The 20,810-nt window shown below is 41.3% G+C and overlaps 1 protein-coding gene across 4 annotated transcripts in view; it reads left to right on the top strand.

The window, feature by feature from the left end:
* cdh6 (cadherin 6) overlaps positions 1–20,810 on the top strand; it is an 80,823-nt gene that overhangs the window by 27,980 nt on the left and 32,033 nt on the right. For all 4 annotated transcript variants that reach the window (XR_004616710.1, XM_034613111.1, XM_034613110.1 and 1 more), the window contains exons 3-5: positions 12,085–12,379; positions 12,523–12,642; positions 14,571–14,744. Coding sequence is in view for 3 of the 4 variants with exons in the window: in XM_034613111.1 (XP_034469002.1) it covers positions 12,085–12,379; positions 12,523–12,642; positions 14,571–14,744 (589 nt within the window). In the remaining variant the exon portion in view is untranslated. The remainder of the gene's footprint in view (positions 1–12,084; positions 12,380–12,522; positions 12,643–14,570; positions 14,745–20,810) is intronic.

Genomic DNA, 20,810 nt, shown 5'->3' with positions numbered 1-20,810 from the left:
TGTTTTTGAATCATTACAGCCTTCATATTTTTTTTAACAAACATTTTAAGTTACATTTGAATGAAGAAAAAACACAGTCTGTAAGCAATACAACTTATAATATATCCTTACTTGCTTCATTACTCTCATAGCTTTTGCGTACCCAGCATCACCTGGTCTATAATGACACATTGCGTATTAGCTATGATTAGCAAACTTTAGTTATTTCTGATTGATAATACAGAGTCAGTCTGCTTTGTAATTCTTCAATTCTTGTACTACTGGCACACCATGTTATAGCATTACCTTCTAGCACTTGTGGCAAACTCGCTTTTTTCCCCAGCAAAAATAACATTTCCTTGGTTTGACACAGCTGTAATTCACATTTTTATACAAACACTTGATATAAAGTGCTGCTTGAAGTGACGAGTCCAGAGGTCGGCTTTTTCAGAAGGTACTCTGTTGTTTTGGTTTCATGGCCTGCAGCTTTACTTTTGAGTCGAGTCTCAGTGCTGCTGTCAGCCTGATGTACACACTGTTTGGTAGCTGCAAAACACCGAATAGAGAGAAGATACATTTATAGCAAGTACTAGGTGAACATCATTGAAAGAAAAATGTAATACAAAAAAAACTGAGATTTATGAATACTTTATTTATGAATAAGAACATGACTTCAGGTAAACGAAAGACATTTGTGTAATACTACATAAATACGTCTAGTTACATGGAATGCACCAATTCATCACACTGTTTACTTTCATCTCCAACTACGGCTGCTCGCTCTCTGCAAATGCTGAAATTAAACTTGATTCCAAAACACCCGGACCTGAACCCTGTGTGGTAAACAGAGAGACCTGCTGATACACAAATGTTCTCGGCACAGACTTGTGTAGTTGCTGTGCAGAGCAGTGAGAACACGGCTGCTGTAGCTCTTTTTCCTCTCGACTGTCACTGCGAGAGGCTTTCACAGCGCTCCAAGATTCGTACACTGTGATATTTCTGCTCACCCAAACTGTAAAGACTTGTGTTGATGTTTGCTCAGCGACTGCACTTTGCAGTACACACTGAGTGCAGAGAGGTGCGGAAGGCTGACAGGAAGAAAATGGCAGGATAGGCAAAAAGACAGGATGTGCAGGGCGGAGTGAATATATCAGGAAGGTGTTTTCTCATCAGATGCAGAGAAATGTCTGTGTGCCATCCTGTTAACGTCCAAAAGTCTGAGAGTCTAAGAAATGGCCCGAACATATTTTTATCCTAGTGTCAGTTTGTGATAGTTTAATGTTAACACAAATATACAAATAAAGAGTTCACCAACCCATAACCTGAGTTTTCAATAAACAAAACAACAAAGTGCCTTGAGATAAATCAATTCAATTTTCATTTTACTTTTATGGTGCCAAAATCGTAACATACATAGCTTACATTGATGCTATAAAAAAAATTTATGGAAAAAGAAAAACTTAAAAAGATTCCTCTCCATTTTACAAACCACCACATTGGACATTAAAATAGTTTAAAATGCAAAAGAGGAAGAGGATACACAGATGATATTGTTACACTTTTCCTCTTGAGTTTATGTGACGCACCTTATGTTCATGGTTTATTAAGTTAGTGAAGTGGAAAAGGGCTAAAAGTGAATCAGTTCATGCAGCTCCAGCATCTGTGGGCTGGGCACGTGTTCTTCCCAATGACCAAAAGGGCTACAACAAATGAGAGGAGAAACATGAAAAATTCATACAGGGCACGAGGTCTCACTGCCTCAACATTTCACTGTGAGACTTTGTTGTAGTTTTCATTTTATTTTTTTAATTACATAACTAAGTTTGAAGAAAAATAAAGATTAAACTAAAATTCAATTGAGAAAAATACTTTGCAGATCCCATAATTGATTGAAGCTGCTGCTTCCAGACGAGTGTTTCTCAGATTCTAGATGTGGGTGTCCCGCTTTGTTTAATGTCAAGTTTCTGTGGCAGTGTCATGATGTTAATGAATGACTATTATGAAGAGAGCCTGGTATCTATCAACATAGAGCAGTGTTTACCATTAGTTAACTAGAGTGACCTATGTGTGTTACTGTTTTTCGCCACAGATTGAATTGTGAGAAACGCTGCCGTGATTAAGTGAATACAATACACATGCAGCACCTCATACTGAAACCATATGGAGAGAAAAACATATTTATAAAACCAGACTTTCTCAAGATCCTCTGGCCAAAGAAGTGTTGTCATCCATAAGTAAGGCCCTGAGTGAGGCTGTGCATGAAACATGCTGTTTGATGATGCTTTATTGCACTTGTAATGAGGTGTATAATGTTCACTTACCTTGTGCAGAGATAGAAGGGTTACGTATGGATTTTCCATCTAACTGGCTGCAGTGTTTAATATCTAGACGAGATGCTGGGCCCATTAGTGAAGTTAGAACATCGTGATGATTGTTGGTGCCGTTCTGTTTGATCAGAAGCCAGATGCCGGGAGGTGTTGTGCTGCTCTGTATGAATCCTGCTGTCTGACAGCACAAAAACAAAGTAAGCTTTGAAACAAACAAGAGTTTGCTGCGATTGAGGTGAACACAGAAAGAAGCGAGACGGAGTCAGCACACTCTCCCTCCGTGCTGGGGTGTTGCCGTCACTGCGAGGGTTCTGCCTGGTGCTTCAGATATGCTTTAGTGACGACAGAGACAGATTAGCATGGGGACTGGAGACTGTTCTGCAGAGGCAACAATATGGCAAGGCAAATATTAACATGTTTTTACCCCTGATACCATTCAAGAATCATAAAGTACCGAATATTTATGCAATCCTGATCCAAATTGTTAATATTCAGGGACACAGCCAGACAGCATGCATCACCTTTAGATACTCCCTGCCTGCCGAGGACTTCATCACGGCCCAATCCAGCTGCATGCCTTGTAGCCAAACCCCAGTATTCAGAACAGGGAGCCCAGAAGAGTTTGTTGTGATGTGGTGCAGTTGTATGTTGTTGATTATGTTGCACTCGTCCAGTTAATTACTGGGGGTCAGAAAACAAGCTCGCGGGTTAGCCACACTAAAATCCATCACAGTTTACAGACCCACTTCCTGCTTCAACTTTGACCTATTGTACTTACCTTAGGGTTCTGCTCACTTTCAGTTTTTACCTCCAAACAAAGTTGTTTAGATAACCTGGGTTAACAGATCATCCGACCGCTTATCTTTCTTGACCTGTTGGACTTTGGTTCACAGATGTCGCAAGTGATGTTATAAGAAAATCACACCTGTAAAATAAACACACAAACAAAAATAAGTGATCATGGGTTAAGTGTAATTTGCAGAGCTATAGGCACATAGTTGAAACGTTGACAGACTGACAGAAACATTGTGGAGGATTTAGAAGTTTGGAGATGCATCAGTAGTAGACACAAATATAATCTTTGTGAATGAATCCCCACATAAGCTCAAACACCACTGATGTCTATGGAGCCACCAATCTCACGCTAAGTTAACCACATTAGCTCCAGTGGAACTTTCTCTAATAGAGTCAACAGCACTGACCCTCTTCAAGAAAACACACAAACTGCTACATTTTCCCAGATTGTTCGCACAGTGTCATTTGTTTTAGGATCAAATCACAAGTGTTTAACTGAATAGTATAACGGTCGTATTCGTATTTGTGTGAATTTATGTGTAAGTACTACAACCCTCAGAAAAACGTTGTCCCTGAGGTGTTTGGATATGGATTTGATGATGCATGATTTACATCTGTTTATGGATATTGTTGTTATTATTATTGTTGTTCGTGATCATTACCCCTTTAGAAGAATATTACCCACTGTGGAAACATTATTTACACAAAGATTACACAACAGCCGTACACAGTAAGTGTATCTTCTACCACCCACTGCTGCACAGTAAAGTCAGAAACAGCAATGAGCAGTCTACCAAATAAATGAGGGGCCATTGTCAGCATGAATATGATTGTGAGAAATCACAAGAGACAGCAGTATGGTGCAGGTTTGGGAGCAGAGACAGGGATCTGGGACACATAAGGACTCCGGAAAGCATGTTCTGCTCCGAAAATGTGCTGTGGAGAAATGTCCGCAGGCTTCGTCAGCTCGTGTTAGGTAAAAGCATGGAGGTGTTGCAGCCCTGCAGACTGACAGATCAAATCAGACTGAACACTGCTGGAGAGAACAGGCAGCAAGGATCAAATGGCGAGAGGGAGGCAGGAAGGGAAAGACAGTCAGAGAGTGAGGGGGGAAGAGTGGAAAGGAAAGGGAAGCAAGGGGAATGAGGAAAGAAAGGAAGAAACAGAGGAAATGTGGGTTTTGTAATGTGGAAAATATTCACTAAAACGGTGTAGTTAAAGGAAACGTGAAGACGATGAGGACAGGTAGAACAAAAGAACAGCAAAGGAACAAGACAAGAAAAAGTCAGCTGCACGGAGAGGAGGAGGGGAGGGGCAGCAGGAAGAGAAAGGAAACAGAAGTGCAGAGAGAAAAGGTGGAGCACTGCAGGTCGATAAAAGGAAGACAAGTGAACACATGACAGGAGCTCACTGCTGGAACCATGTTCCTCACATCACTGTTATTCAGTAAATACGGAGGTTGTTGGAGGATTCAGGCGCTACATGGTGAATGCAATAGGCTTGGACTGATGTGCTGTGTGAACTGTGCACTTTGATAGAAAGTTGAGTGGTTACGTGACATGTTGTCCAGATGATACGAGAGCAGTGTCACCTTCAATCAAGGCCAAGCTGTGGAGTGGACAATATACATAAAATTGACAGTTTTTTCTGTAGCCCGGCTCTAAAAATATAGATGCTTATTGTTGTTTACATGGTGCTAAAGGGACCATTATTACGTATAGTGGTAATATGGGTGGATGGTACAGTATATAGTATAGTGGTACAGTGTCTTGGGATGCTGACAGTGTTGATTCTCTGGTGGCTCCTCAGGACATTTTGAAACTGTGCTCACAGCTTAAAAAAAATGGCATTTGACAAAATCACAGGCAACATCTTTTTCCCAAAACTCTCCCTGCTCCTCGGGATAATCCACAGAGGAAGAGCACAGTGTGAACCTTAAGAGAGGCTGTGAAGTCATCTCTATGACAACTGAACTCAGTACCCTGATGGTGCCATGATCTTCTGATTCCATATGATTTCATTCTGTAGAGAATGAAGTGTTGATATCATGTTAATAATAGACATATGATAGTATCGTGTAAATAATCCACCACCTGTAAAGTAGTTTCTTTCCATTGCGATGCCGTAACTTTACACTCCATCATCTATCTCTATCCCCCCCATTTCTCTATCTCTTTCTCTCTGTCTTCGATATATAGATAGAGAGAGATAGAGACTTTCTCTTTCTTACATTGAATGTCCATTCGTAGGGCTGAAAGTTTTATCTATAACCAGAAAAAAACAAAAATCAAGCAAACAAAAGAAACTGATCTGTTTGTCTATGATCTCCTCCACTCTGTCTCTCTCTCAGCGGGGCCACTACACACAAACAGCGCAGTCGGAGTGGTGTGTGTGTGTGTGTGTGTGTGTGTGTGTGTGTGTGTGTGTGTGTGTGTGTGTGTGCAAGTGTTGGTTATAGGAGATGGAGAGACATAAAACTATACACAAATTTTACTTATCTAGATAACTGACCAACTTCATTCACCAAGATCGTCATCTAACTACACAACCCTAGTAGTTATTAATATTTTGTAATATTTTGTTAGCGTAATGATATGCCAAAAAATGTGATAAAACACACAAGTTAGAGAGGAAATTGACCCCATAACTGTTATTATTATTCAAAAAAATCCTTCTGGTATTGTGACAATATGATTATTGTGAATTCTGTTGGCCGAGATAATCGTTGAGTGCAACTCTGGTATTGTGACAGTGAACCCTAAAATTAAAAATCTTTGTTTCAAACACCTGGATAAACATGTCCCGGTTTTGAGAGACCAGAGAAATCAGCTTGGAGGTCTTCAGTAGAAACTGGGATACGGGTCGTGGTGGCCCCATTTTCTATCGACTGTCCCTCGACTACTGTCAAGTAAAGGCAGAAAAGTCCCAACAACACTATTACTGCCACACTGCTCTTCCATTACTGGTTATAAGATGGAGAGGCTCAACCCAGCAGAGTCCCCACAGCCAGAGACCGCACTGAGCTTGTCCCCAGCTGCTGAGGCCACTCAGCAGTGAGCAGTTGGTAAACAAATGACACTGATCTGAGATGACATGAGATTTGCTGGGTTTGCAGGAGACAGAGACACACCTGCACCTCTGCACACGTCAGACAGTATCATTAGAATCATGTATTCAGGATTCTTTGAACGTCATGTCATGCATATGACATACGTCTCACCTCTGCTGCCCTGGGATTCCACCTGAGGGTTGGACAGTTGGGTATCTCCCACTAGAGAAACAGCAAGAAGAAATAGGCATAAGAACATCGAGATCAGTCACATTATTACTATTGTCCTGATTGCTGTAAAAAGTTGGTGGTGTTAAAATGGCATACAGTGTTTATAAGACACTCGCTGCATCTGCTCAGCAATCTTCAACAATTCCCTCAGCTCACAAATTCAGAATAGGAAATAACAACTCAATTTTCCAAAACAATCCCTGTTAGAGGTGGAGAGAAAAAAGGACATGAGCAGCTAGAAAATCCAATCGAATTTGAATGTCTGACTTTCAGTGGGGACGTCCTACACCAAAGAACTGTTGGTGCTCATCTCAAGGTAAAGGTCCAGTGGCTCTGATTAAAAAATCAGACAGAGTTGCCATTTAATTAATCCGTCCGAGCCAGCTTTTTGTTTCGATTTTTTTTTTTTTTCGCATTTCGGCCCACTTTTCTGCCATTGTCCTATTCAGTCTACATGTAAAACTCTATTAGTGGTTGCTGCTTGTCTCTATTTTCATGATCATTTTTCTGTCGCTGTCTCTCGGGCTTTGGCCCCATGTGAAGTGTAGCTGCTCTAAATGTTTTCATTGCAAATCACTGGCTTGTGAAGACACAGTACATTATCTATGTGTTTAACTCAGTGACACATTTTTTCCTGTTCATGCACCAGAACCAGGCAGATGAAGTGTGACCCATCCCTCCACACTGTTGATTTGCAGCGTTGTCTTATGCGTGCGTGTGTGTGTGTGTGTGTGGTTTTGTGGGGGGTGGGGATGGAGAGGGAGTTATCAGCAGTGAGGCAGGAAGAACCTGAGGGAAAAAATAGCTTTTTTGCTGTCTTTGAAAAGTAGTGCAAGTGTAGAGGAGTCTAATTATCCCCTCAGTCGCATCAGAGTCTTGCAAATGTCTTTTTAGAGCGTTCTAGCTGTTCCCAGAGTCACACATCATCCACCAAAACAGCATGTCCACCCTAACCCCAGACTTAAGTTTTATTAAATCCATTATTCTCCACTAGCGAAACCATTTTAATTCAGTTCAGTGCAGAAATCCAGTATTTTTCTCATTTCTTCACACTGCGACACTGCATTCAGATCAGGTTTTAATGATGCTTATATAGACAGGTGACAAATGAAAGTGAGACTCTGTAACTTCAGCTGAACAACAGTGGAACTGCGACAATAATTCATAATCAAGGCAAAGGCCAAAATGCTTTATTGAACTGCCAGATTTCTGAACAGATGTTCACACAAAAGATCTGTATGTATATATATATATATATACACATCTTAAAAAACTTGACATGCGGGTAGCTTCTCAGAATCGAGGACATGGCCATGTGCTCCCCAGGTATGATAAAGTACTGGGTCAATGCTACAGCATAACTGCTAATGGTAAACGGTATGTTTTTATATCGCGCTTTTCTAGTGTAATGACCTCTCAAAGACAGTTTTTTGCCATTCACACGTTCATACACTGCATCGTATATTCGTATATATAATATCATTTTTAAGGTCTTGACCTTCTATGTAAAGTGCCTTGAGATAATGTATATTATGATTTTGCACTATACAAATAAAATAGAAGGGCAGCACCTTTTCTATGAGAATGGGGGAAGACTAGGATCGAACAGCTGACCGTCTGGTAAGAGGACTACCGGCTCTACCCCCTGAGCCACAGTTTAATGCCTTTCGTGCTTTAGCCCTGGCCCGAACCTGATCCTTCTCATCCCTGTTTACAACCAGCAGTGGCTATCTGTTTCCCCAATGGTTCAAGTAGTAAAGCAGTGGTCCTACTGTGTGGACAATACTGATTTGTCTGTTTTCAGACTTGATGAATATACTGATGTGGTAACTTCCTACATTGACTTCTCTGTAAATGTGATTATATACAGCAAGTCATGGTTCAGTAGAGAGATAAAACAGTAATGGAAAAAATAAGCACAATGCCTGTAAGGATAAAGAAAGGCAGCTGTACGAGGCAGACGAATCAGATTTTGAGAGAGCTGTCGAATTATTTTTAGAAGGTTAGAAATCAAACTTATGACAGCAAGGGGGTATGGCAAGGCCTTGAACAAATCACTAACTATAAAACCAATGTGGCAGTAGTTGGTGATGACCCAAAGCTGCCTGACAGTCGTAATGAATTCTCTTGTCGCTTTGATAACAATCAAAGCCTAATGAGACAGCAATAGTAGCCACTCCCCCAGCTCCCGTCTTTGTCATAGAGGAGCATGAGGCGAGGAACCGGCTGTGAAGCCAGAAAAGCAGGAAAGCAGCAGGCCCTGATCTTGTATCCTGTCTCTAGGAAATTTTAAGCCGATGAACTTGCTGCTTTCTTCACTCGTATCTTTAACGGGTCTGTGTTGGAATTCAAAGTTCCAGAATGTTTTATATAAGTTGTTATGATCCCTCCAACATCACTAAGTTTAATGATTACAGCTCAAGCACCTGCAATAACAAAAGTCTTTATAGCAACTACTAAGTACAGGGTGCTTTTCCCCTTTGTGTCCATTCCATCCGGCAGCATGATGAAGCTCTTGCCACTAATGCACAGGTTCTTTGTTCCATCAGCACTGGTGCCCCATGGGGTTGCATTCTGTCACCTCTTCAATATTCATCATATACCAACTCAATATGACTTTGTTCAAATGTTCCTACTAGCTGATTACACAACATTCGACAGATATAAGGTCTTTCTTCTGAACTGAAGAGCTTGTGGTCAATTTTCGACAGATGAACACCACTCAATAGTGGTACAGGTGGCCTGCAGCTTTGGGTTTCTTGGAACAGTGATCGTGGATGACATCTCGGTCTGTGTTATCACAAAAGCCCACAGAAGACACTTTTTTTGTACTATCTCAAAAAGTCGGGGGGGTCCAGAAAGCACCTTTTCTATATCTGTGTGGTATGGCAACTCGACAGCAGAGGCTGCAGCTGCACGGAACAGTTTGCTCTGCCTCAAAAATCATCAGCTGCAAACTCACCCCCATCCCTGACATCATGAAGATCCGCATCTGGCGCAGAGGTCTAAAAATACTACAGGACTGCATGCACCCTGACAACCCGCTCTTAATAAGTCTCCCCTCAGGGAAAAGACTTGGGGGCATCAAAACTAAGACATGTCTTCTCCTCACCAGTACTTACTACAGAACCATCCCGTTACTAAATGGCTCCGAATTCTGCATCAGCACTTCACGGAGGACAAAGCACTAATTACTACTAAAACACCTGGCATTCTACTTTGATTTTGTATTATATACTACATCCTCAGCTGTTTGTAATGTTTCATGGAGTAGGATTATCTGTTTTTATTTCGTATTAGGTGTAATGCTGGTATTGTTGTATTGTCCTGTTGAGAGCACACTGAGGCGACTGTATTGCAATGAAGCCTTGAAAAGGTATTTTAAATTTTGATTGTATGATTGTGTATTGAAATGTGTTTCCCAACATCTCAGACATTCTGTTGGTTTCTCTTGTGTTGGGCACTTGAGCATAAATCAATTAAATCAAGTGTCAGCCAAAGAACAGGCAGGGCAGCACGAGCATTCAATGCCCAGAAAGATGAAGGAGGGCAAGACCTTCAGGATGTTAGAACACAATATAATAATTATATTATTATAATTTTTACAATTATTATTATTATTTTTATAAATATTAATAATAATAATAATAATAATGTGTTGGGAACAGACAGTTCTTCAGAGAAAACCTGAATTCATGCACATTTCAGAGGGTTTCTGCATTGTTAGAACTTCAATAGCCTATGCAGACCTTGGACTTTTTTTCTTTCGCTTCAGAGGCACAGGACTTCTGTAGGGACAGAGATACTAAGTTGAAAGGAAAATCCTCTCATTGACAACCCAGCAAAACTCCAACAGGCCAAGTCGGCAGATTTTGATTTTTCTTAGGAGGAAGAAGAAGAGGCTGTGAGTCAGCACTCTTGTTTCCCATCAAGGTTCATTGGTATGGGCAGTGAAGTGAGTTTGTGAAGTGAAGGCCAGAAAGCTCAGAGAGTGGCCCAGTCATTGAGTTCTGGGTTGCTGGGGAGGCAGAGAAGAGTTTGCTTATTTCTATTTTTAAGTCCCACATAATGAGCTGCAGGTTCCTTAACATACAAAGACAATGAAATGATGTAAAGTGGGTTTGGGGTTCTTGCTCCATTAGCGGATAATGATGATCCTTTTATACACAATAACTGCTAAACCTTTTGTCTGTGAGTGAATTAATTCCACATACAACCAACACCACACATGCAGAGGTACCATAGAGCTACAGTGTTTCAGCAGCTGAATGCTACACAACTATGTCTGCAACTAAGGTTGTGTGGAACAGGAGTAATGCGAATGAGTGAGTAATAGTGTATTTCACATCATTCATTGTTTCCTATAATAATGAGATATGTAATGATATAATAGCTCTGTCTCACACACACACACACACACACACACACACACACACACACACACACACACACACACACACACACACACAGGTGTTCACATGCGATCAAAGGCTTCAGCCTCACACCTGACCTAAAGCAGTAAAGCAGGGTAGAAGGGATGAAAGGTGAACAGTGATCCCCTTGAGGTCGGCAGATACAGACAAAGACAAGAGTGAGAGAGAGAGAGAGAGAGAGAGAGAGAGAGAGAGCGAGCCGGGTTACTGCTGCAGGTATGAGAGCAAAAGCAACAGATCTCACCGCAGATCCGATAGATGTTTACTCCTTCAGGCACAACACGAAAACTGGCTTTCTGCTGCCTGCTCTTCGTTTTCGACCACGGTTTTCCCCCTTCAGAAGATTCTTGTGTTGATTCTGAAGCTGACTCCTGGTCTTTATTCATGTGTTTGTCTTTGCTCTTCTTTGCTTGATCTGATATAAACCTGTCACCATCATCCGCTGGCTTTTTTAACTTTGCAGAACTTTTACATACACAAAAGGTGAGTATAACACAGAGGCAAGAAAGACTGAAAAAACTATATGTCTCCTTTCAAAGTCTTTCAAACTAAATGTATTAAGTACCCTCCGCACCAACTTATAAGAGTGCTTTCCAAAATTATAATGCTTTTAGCAAGATGATACAGCTGCTAGTGTTCCAGAATGTTACTGGCATCAAACCCCATGCAAACACAGAAGGCAACAATGTGTTAGTCTGTCGGACTTCTCCAACCTGTCTGTAGCACTCAGCTTCAGTCCCACTTGTTCCTACTGACGACATTCATCTTTAAAAAGCCTCCTAAATATGCAGTTTTATTTTTTTTAATGGCTCATTTATGTCCTAAAAAAGCTGGCAACTGTGATTTTTTTAGCACAACATTACATGACAGCAGGACATAGTGCATTTGCTGGGGACTATTTTCAGTAGTAGATTAATCCACCCTTGCTTTTGTGAGCAGGACAGTTTACTTGTCCACTGGACATGTAGAATATCAACAGACTTATCGTCTGGGGTTGGCTGAGTAACCAGCTTTAACTTACAGAAAGAAACATGAAACCAAACCACACTTTTTGTTCAGCCAATAAATAACAATGTCATGCTACATTGATCAAGTTCGGTCTACATGGCCACAATATTGTTTCCAGTCATTAGTAGATGCTTTTGAAGATAGATGTCCAGGAAGATACATTTAGATGTGCACAGTTTGCAGAAATGAAGTCTTTGTATCTTACAATAACTTTGAATTATGTTCAGTTATATAGCTTAAATATGTGTGTGTCTCTGTGCAGCTCCAGTCAGACCAGGACAACGGCAACGGCTTAGTCAAATATGTGCTGTCTGGTGAGGGGGCCGGCGCCATCTTTGTCATCGACGAGAATAATGGCGACCTGCACGCCACCCGCCGCCTGGATCGTGAGGAAAAGGCTTTTTATATCCTCAAAGCCACAGTGGTCAACAAGCACACAGGTCTAAAGCTGGAGCCAGAGACAGAGTTCATCGTCAAACTCCATGACATCAACGATAATGAGCCTCACTTCAGCAAAGAGGTTTACACCGGCAGCGTACCTGAGCGGTCTGACACAGGTACGGGCTCTCAAGAGGAAGAGCACACTTTTTACTTGGTGTTCCTCTTATTTTGAAATAATGTGCAAATTTAGGGACAAATAGGGATAACCCGGATTGTGTACTATTTGTCTATAATAACCATGTGGATGTGTATCTCTCAGGTACATCTGTCATGCAGGTGACAGCTACAGATGCTGATGACAGTATGTATGGGAACAGTGCCAAACTGGTCTACAGCATCAGCCAGGGACACCCATACTTCTCTGTGGACCCAAACACAGGTAATAATGATGGAATCCTTGTCGTGAACCAGTAAAATGTTCTTACAGTGTTTGTCATTTTAAAAAGCATATTTACCTAAGAACAAATACATGTAAAATAAAATAAATACTGAGCCCCACCTCTAATACTGTGGTTATAGGTTGTTGCAAGTTTCCTTCAGCTCTTTGCCCCCTTAATGTATCTACTTTTGTTTTATTCATGCCCCGAATCATTGGATTGAATCAACCAATAAATAAATATTGTCCATATTTAGTTAAAGGTTTGAGGTTCTACATCATTGGCTCCAAAACAATACAAGTTTCTGCACTGGTACTGTCAATTTTTTTATACTGAAAGAAAAAGAAAGAATCGAACTCAAATTTAAACCTTGAAGTTGTTTAGCCAGTGAAACATTTTAATGTGAAGAATCAGCAACCGAGACACAGACATGAAGCTGAAGATCAGCTATTCCGTCTGACACTGGTTGAGATATTAACATTTCCCAGAAAGGGAGTCTTCCTTCAACAGTGTTTAGCACCGCTCTGCTAGCTTGACAAAGCAGAAAAAAAACAGCAGCAAAATAGAAAATTCTAAAAGCAGGGTCACAGGGTCTGTAAGCTAAAAACACTAATAATAGGTGAACTGCCCGCACTCAAATACTGCATCTCATTTTCCGTTGGATTGCTGACTTTAAATCTCTCCCTCATAAGTGGCACTTTTGAGTCTCACTCCTCCATATTTATTTTATTGGATTCAATTAATCAGATCCTTTTCCACCACTGTCTGTACTCAGAGCAGAATTTCATTTGGGTAAGTGTGTGAGTGTGAAAGAAGTAGCTGGAATAGGAGGCTCTTCTTTGTTGCAGCTCCGTATCTCAGTGTGAGACAGTACACCTGTTTTTCATCTGCATGAAAATCTGTTAGAAAAGCTAGTAGGGAAAAAAAGTAAATACACAGGGCACCTACTCCCTGCACATTTATGCTAACACTACACTGAAAAAAGGAAGAAAAGAGAAAAGGGATTTGTTCTAATGTCTGCTCAGCTCAGCCCTTCACTGATCTTATATACTTTCTCTGTAAATAAAAAAGTCAGCCATCCATTTAGACAATCAGCACAGTAATCTCCCTCTGTCTGCTCATCTGTTTCAAACAAATAAAGGAGTCAGGGCCATGGTCAGCTTACTGCTGGCTATGGATTACACAGCAATGATGGACCATGGTCTCTGATGCAGAAAGAAGAAAGTAGAGAGAGAACAAAAGTATCGAAGCAGATGATGAACATGAAAATTTACTGCAATAACAAATACAGTCCTTTTCCTGTGGCTTCTCCACAATAAAAGCCAGCCTGTATTTTGTGATTTAAATATTTGCAACATTAAGCAGCAATGTTAACTTAAGTATTCAATACAATTGCACTGTACTACATGCATGCATCATCTAGCTTATCTTATGGTATTTCCTTTCAATCTCCTTTGTTTGTAAAAGCAAATGGTGCACCATTAACAGTTTATATATTTCATGAGAAGCTTACCGATTTTTAAAGGGATAGTTCACCCAGAAATGAAAATTCACTCATTATCTACTCACCCATCTGGGTGAAGTGTTTGAGTCCACAAAACACTTTTGGAGTCTCATTTTTAGATGAACTATCCCTTTAAGTACACACATCTATACATTTTTATTTCAATTGGCATCCTCAGCAGTGGATTTGAAATACCATTGTATAGTTGTCTGATTTTATCTGCAGATTTTCTTCTCTTAACCACACAGTAAAGAGCAAACTTTAGCTTTTCAAGTTGATCTCACCTTAACAAATCCCTTTTTTAATTGGAAACAGCAAGATATGTGATTGTTTGATGAGTATATAAGGTTTAGTGTGGCGTAGGATGGTGAACATGAAGACGATGTGAAGAGCAAAGCTAAAGCTTGTGTGATGTGTTTTGCCCAGGTGTGATCCGGACAGCCTTGGGTCCCGGTGACATGGACCGCGAGCAGAGGGAGCACTACCAGGTGGTGATCGAAGCCAAAGACATGGCCGGGCAGAGAGGAGGGCTCACGGGGACCACAGTGGTTAACATCACACTCACTGATGTCAACGACAACCCGCCCCGCTTCACTCAGAGTAAGTTAACAGCACTGAAGGAGGACAGAGTGCCTCCAGATGATGAAACACTGAGTCACACATGCACACACATTAATTATGGAGTTCAGATGCAGAAAAGGGGGGCATGATAACTGCTGGTTTTTTCATACCTTGTTAGATATGAACAACTTTCCCACAGGAATCAAACAACGTCTCAGTAAACCTTCCTCTGCTGTTAACTTTCAATTGATCGACACTTAACACCGGCTGTGAAGAGAACAAGCTGTGGGAACACCAGTCACAGGATGGCAGAAATGTTACAGAGTTTATATCCACAAATCAAGTTTCCCCCCAGGAATCAATAAGGTGTGTCGCATTCAAATGGCAGCACAAGCGACATTATATTAAAAATGAGCACTAGAGGCAAAGTCACAAAAAAATAACCATAAACAGGCTGTTTCTAAGAATATTCGATATTCTACCATTTCCTGAGAAAAGGTTATGGATTTTACAAGAGCAGCACAATGTGCAGACACTAATGGAAATCTTGGCCAGTGTGTGTGGAGTGACAGATGCTTTTAATCACACACAGTTCTCACTACTAAGTGGAGCAAACGGTGTTAAGATAATGGTGCATGAGGGAGTTTCTCTGATATTATTGATTCAGAACTTTGCAGATTCTGACAGCTGCAGAGTGTTTAAAATCACGTGGCAATGGAACAAGCTGCTTCGCTTCCAAGCTCCCCAAAACAAACACAGCAACAGTCTGCTGCACATTTCAGCAGGGATGCTGAAGTTGAGCAAGGAAAGTTGGCCCCCCCAAAAGCCCACCATCTCTGAAGTAATTACTGAGAACTGAGTTAAGTTATGCATTGTAAGCAGACAAAGCGCATTGGCTTTGTAGACCTGCAGGGGTAAGGGTTAGGATTCTGGGAGCAGTTGTGTGTCAGCCACAGCAGAAGCCAGGAGAGAGAATGCAGCTGCTGTTTGCCAATAAATAATGATTTTTTTAACTAGACAATGAGACCGTATTAGGTGCTGTAGATAGCAGCAACATGTGATGTGTGGTTCAGAGTATCAGGGGTAGGCAGGAGCGGCTGCCTCCAATTAAAAATACAACCCCTCTGCGTCTGTAAGCACTGTCAGGGCTATGTCAGATAGACCAGGCAATAGTGATTCAAAGGCAACACACAGGCTGATAACTGTCACTCAAACCTCTTCACACCACGTCCTCCGGCCAGCAGGAGCCCCCAAACTGCAAGGTGTCGTCAGAAAAATGAGATGAGACTAACACAGGCTGTGTCCCGCTCCGAGGGCTGAGGTCTATGAACACCTTCGTTGACAGATCTGACATGAGACAGTTTGGTTTAGGTTCTATTTCTGTGGTCTCTTTCCTATTTGCGTCACCAGCTTGTCCCGCTCTTACCGTTGCATCATCAGCTACTTTGAGCCGCTGCACTGACTGCAGCTAGGACTCCTGCTTAGCTATCTCTTCAGCTTCATCTTTGGCGCGTAATGACTCCAGGGATAGGTTGTCCTGAAAGGGGTTCCACCTGTTGGATCCCTTGTTGCCCGGGATTGGATGCATTTGAAGGAGCCTTTGAAATGGGACAGCCTAGTCACGCCACTGTGATGAAATCAATCTTCAAGTGCAGCCTCTGAAGCATGTGGCTCCTGAATTGGGACACAGAGCAACAGTGGCACCCAGTTGAAGTTTGGCATCCAAGCTGCGATGGTTTTGATTTTGAGCACGCACCACTGGTCCACGGATTAAAGGTCAGAGGGAGAGTCCAAGATCCAAAGGTCCAAGTATGTTCCGAGATCAAGATAAAAAACAAAACAATGGTGGAAGAGGTAGGTGATCTGTTGAGATGAAGATGATTGGGGTCAGGACATCCAGTTGGTCAAGGAGATCCAGAGGTGACCCAGCAGTGAGAAGGTCAAGGAGTAGAAGGTCAAGGAGTAAGGATCAGTTAGTTACAGAGGTTTTGCTTACTAGTTCAGGGTTAAGCTGCTTCGAATCATGGATCACAACCCACATCACTCAAAATAAAAACACACTGTCAATGCTGCATTCAGCATGAACTGAAAGTTTCTGCTCACTGCTGACTTTTTCTCTGCTCAGCGTTGTTATGGATCGGTAAATCATTGTGCTCAGCTCACACGCCAGAGGTCTGAAATTGCTGCTCTACAGACATACCAGTCGACCTAATGGTGCTCATAACCAACACTTTAAGTCCTGTCCATCACAGCAGGAGCACCATTCACTCCCAACATGCTGATCTACTCACCCATTTCTGCTGGAGAAATCAGACAGCTTTTCTCTGTAAAATGATTTCTCTGGATATGTGTGTCTTTCCAGGGGAATTCATCCAAGTAACACTAATTCTTCCTGAAAGCCTTCATAATTAATTGAACCTAATTCATCCTTAATCACAGAAACAGTCTCACTGTAAACGTGTGGGCTTTGTACCAAACTCTCCAAAGACCTGTGCTGTGTTAGTTTGAGACAGGCACTGCATATTATTAATATAATTTACATATTTATATATATATAATTTCCACACCCACACTGGTGGCTGCTCACACAGGTATTTTTGCTATGTTATAGTATATTCTGCAGATTCTGTTTTCAGAACAATCTGTCAATCATTGTATTCTAAATGACTATATCCAGATTACCTGTTCTGTCTAACAATCAGTTCAGAAGTTAAAGATATTCAGTGTTCAGTCATAGAAAGCAGAGAAAAGCAGCAACACCTCACATTTGACAGGTTGGAGGAAGCAAAAATTGTTTAAATATTAGTTATTGCAAAACATGAGCATTCTGTAACTTCTTTTAGAGGTTGAAAGTCCCTTCATATCCTCCACTGATGTAAGAAACAATAAACATGCATCGAAAGACATCATTTAGTGTAGGTGGGCTGGGGCGCAGGAGGTAAAGCGGGTCTTCTACTAACTACAGGTTCGATCCCAGTCTCCCCCATTTTGCGTACAAGATACCAAAGTCCAAATTACCCCTGACGGCTATGCCACTAGTGTGTGGTGGGAGTATGAATAAGAAAAGTGCTGCAAATAGATATGCTGTATGATTATGTGTGTGATTGTGTGAATGGCAAAGCCGTACTTAAAAGCTCATTCTCTATATAAATACGGACCATTTACCATACAAATCAAAGTTCGACAATACAAGACCCATTGAGGCAGCATTGCAACCTCCACGTCTGAATACTGTGCCCTTCAATGGGTTCTCTAGCATATATCAAAAAGAAAGGGCCCAGTAACATGAACTTGAATCCCTAGTACAGCCCTTAAAAACACTGCAACATTTCTAAGAAGCACCTAATATCTTCCTTCAGTGTACCTTGTAAGTCTAATGCAGACTGTCTCTTTGCAATCAGCAGAGACAACCATGGTGGTGTCATCAGGGCGCTCCCTCCACAGCCACGCCACACATTATAAAGCTGGTGACAAGTAGATTGGATTTGGCAAATGGTCCCATTTAAGTTGTCATGGTTAAACGAATGCTTTTGGCAGAGAACAGTGAAAAGTGGCAATTATGTACTGATTTGTATAGAACTGGACACGTGTCCATTTAACGTGCAATCTCGCCTTCAGAGAAAAAATTATATTTGAATTGGCCAACTAATTCTGGCAATGATTCCCATGGCAACAGATCCACTGTGGTCTGCACTTGTGCAGAGATAAATACATTTATGGATGTAGAATAGTCCATTAATTACAGCTGGTGTTGAGAGTGAAAGCAGATTAACCTGTCCAACATTACCATAATGTTAAAGGGATAGTTCACCATAAAATGATTTTACTTTAATTATACTGATCCTTGGTGTGATCCAAGTTTCCACAAGCCCCGACATTCGTATTCGACTGGAAACAGCGTTATTTACACATATTTAACATTCCTCAGTTCTATATAGGGTGAGCATGTTAGACGACTCACAACTCATCCAAAACAACATATATAATGCTGCAGGAACAGTGAGATTCTCAGTTATAAGTGGAGTAAATAGGTTTTTCAGCAAAATGACAAAAACTAAAAAAAAATATTTAATGTACCTGCATTTGTATATATACTCATGCATTTATCTCACAGTAACAGGTGTCAGTGAAATGACTTTTGGCTGAACAAATAAATCCCTGAAAAGTGACTATGTGTTTAGTGGATTGACCGGAGCAACAACAGCACTGTGTCTGGCCCAAAAAAATATATTACTGCTGAATTTTGTAAATGTCATTGTTCGCTGCTGCGTGTCAAGACAGGATCAGGGCAAAGCAGGCAGCTGCCCCCAAGGGCAACAAGCCCTCTGGGGTCCCAAAGGATCCCTGTGTGGAATATTTGGCATTATCCTCCACGAAAGCACAGTATATCCTGAAGCAACAATGGCCTTGGGGTGGGCTCTGCATTTTTAAATAATGTTAAGGGTATCTTTAGTTTTCATACTTTTGTGTTTTGAGTGGATGTAATTCAGTTCATATGCTTCGTTAAAAATAACATTATTCTCATGCAATATTTAAATTGCATATACTTATACTTATAACCTCACAGTATATAAGCAATACTTATATATATGCTGAAGCAGCTACAAAAAGATTCATGCTTAATCATCTCACAGGGATGATGATGTGATTGAAAACTCTACAAGAACTCCTATCTGAACACTGTGATGAAATTATTCTCAGCTGCCGTTTTTCAAGATTAAATACTTCGGAACTCACCTTTTTAATCCGACATTGACAAAAAATAAATAGTTAAATAGAGGTTCAAGGCGACATCATTCCATAGGTTGTGACCATTGTTCACCAACATGGCAGTGACTGTCAGAAGCATTGTGTGTGTGTGGTGCAGTGCAGTTTAATTCAGTGCTAATCTCACGTTAGTAGAAGCTTTATAACAGTTGAAGTTTGTACGTAGCAACAGCTGGGGAGAATGTGGCAGCTCGTCAAGAAGCTGTGCCGGCACGTGGCAGTGCTCGTGTGTGTGTGTGTGTGTGTGTGTGTGTGTCCAGCGGCAGTGTTTCAGTGTCTGCAGTTGTGTAAAAGAAATGGGTAAATAGTTGTTGTGTTTGCCTCGATCACATTGTTCGCGCTCCAATCCCAGTGAATTGACACAAAGGCGGAACATCGTGCCCTTGGTTCTCTGGATCTCTGACTTTCTGTCTTCATTCATTGTCTAAGTGTTTTTCCCTCTGCCTCTCTATCTCAGCCTCGGTCAATCACGGTCACTGTATCAGAGCATCAGTGCCTCCTTCCTCCTGTCAACACCACTGCCTAGTCACCCATTGCTCAGATCACCCAAGGATATGTTGAACAGACTGCATGTGGTGTTATCATTTTGTTTAAGTAAACACACACACACACACACACACACACACACACACACACACACACACACAAGATGAGGAGCAGCCATTCATTACCATATATGACACTGTCTGTTTGCTGTCTGCAAACCCACAGGTCAGAAACTGGTTCTCACAAAAGGTAGAACTCTAACGCAGTCATCCACACACATGTCAATTCATTTCACTTCATACCGTGACTCCAATCAGTGTTGTCGGAGTCGGAGCCAAGAGGCAACACAATCTCCAATCAGCTGGAAAGAAAGCTGAGTGGAGATGAATTCTGCCTCTGCTCTCTTTACTTCTGGCTCTTTGGGGTTTCACCAGGCTCCCACTTGTTTGTCTTAGTGTTTTGTTAACACAGAAATAAACCGATTGACTACCACAGGTACTGGAGTCGCACAAGGAAAATTGCTTTTGTGGTTACATTCTGTCAGTATGGGTATATGTATTTGTAGGTTCTAAGTACACCAGCCACAGAGCACCGATCACATCAGAGACAGTAACATTAGAAGCTGTTGGATGGGTTCTTTACTGTCTTGTGTTACATCTGCTTGCCACGTGGCAGTTTAATCTTAAGTCAATCAAATCAAAGCTTTGAATAAGCTCCTGATTGGCTGCTTGTTGCATCTGAACTTTAACATATGTGACCCCATTCACATGAGAAAGCATTTCATTCAGAAGGGACTACAAATCTTACAGAATAGACTAGTGTACTGTATAACTGTTGATATAATAACACTTT

The sequence above is a fragment of the Hippoglossus hippoglossus genome, chromosome 17, assembly GCF_009819705.1.
Source record: "Hippoglossus hippoglossus isolate fHipHip1 chromosome 17, fHipHip1.pri, whole genome shotgun sequence".
NCBI classification, from domain to species: domain Eukaryota; kingdom Metazoa; phylum Chordata; class Actinopteri; order Pleuronectiformes; family Pleuronectidae; genus Hippoglossus; species Hippoglossus hippoglossus.
Note: the sequence above shows the minus strand (reverse complement) of the source record. Positions and strands in the feature narration are given on the sequence as shown.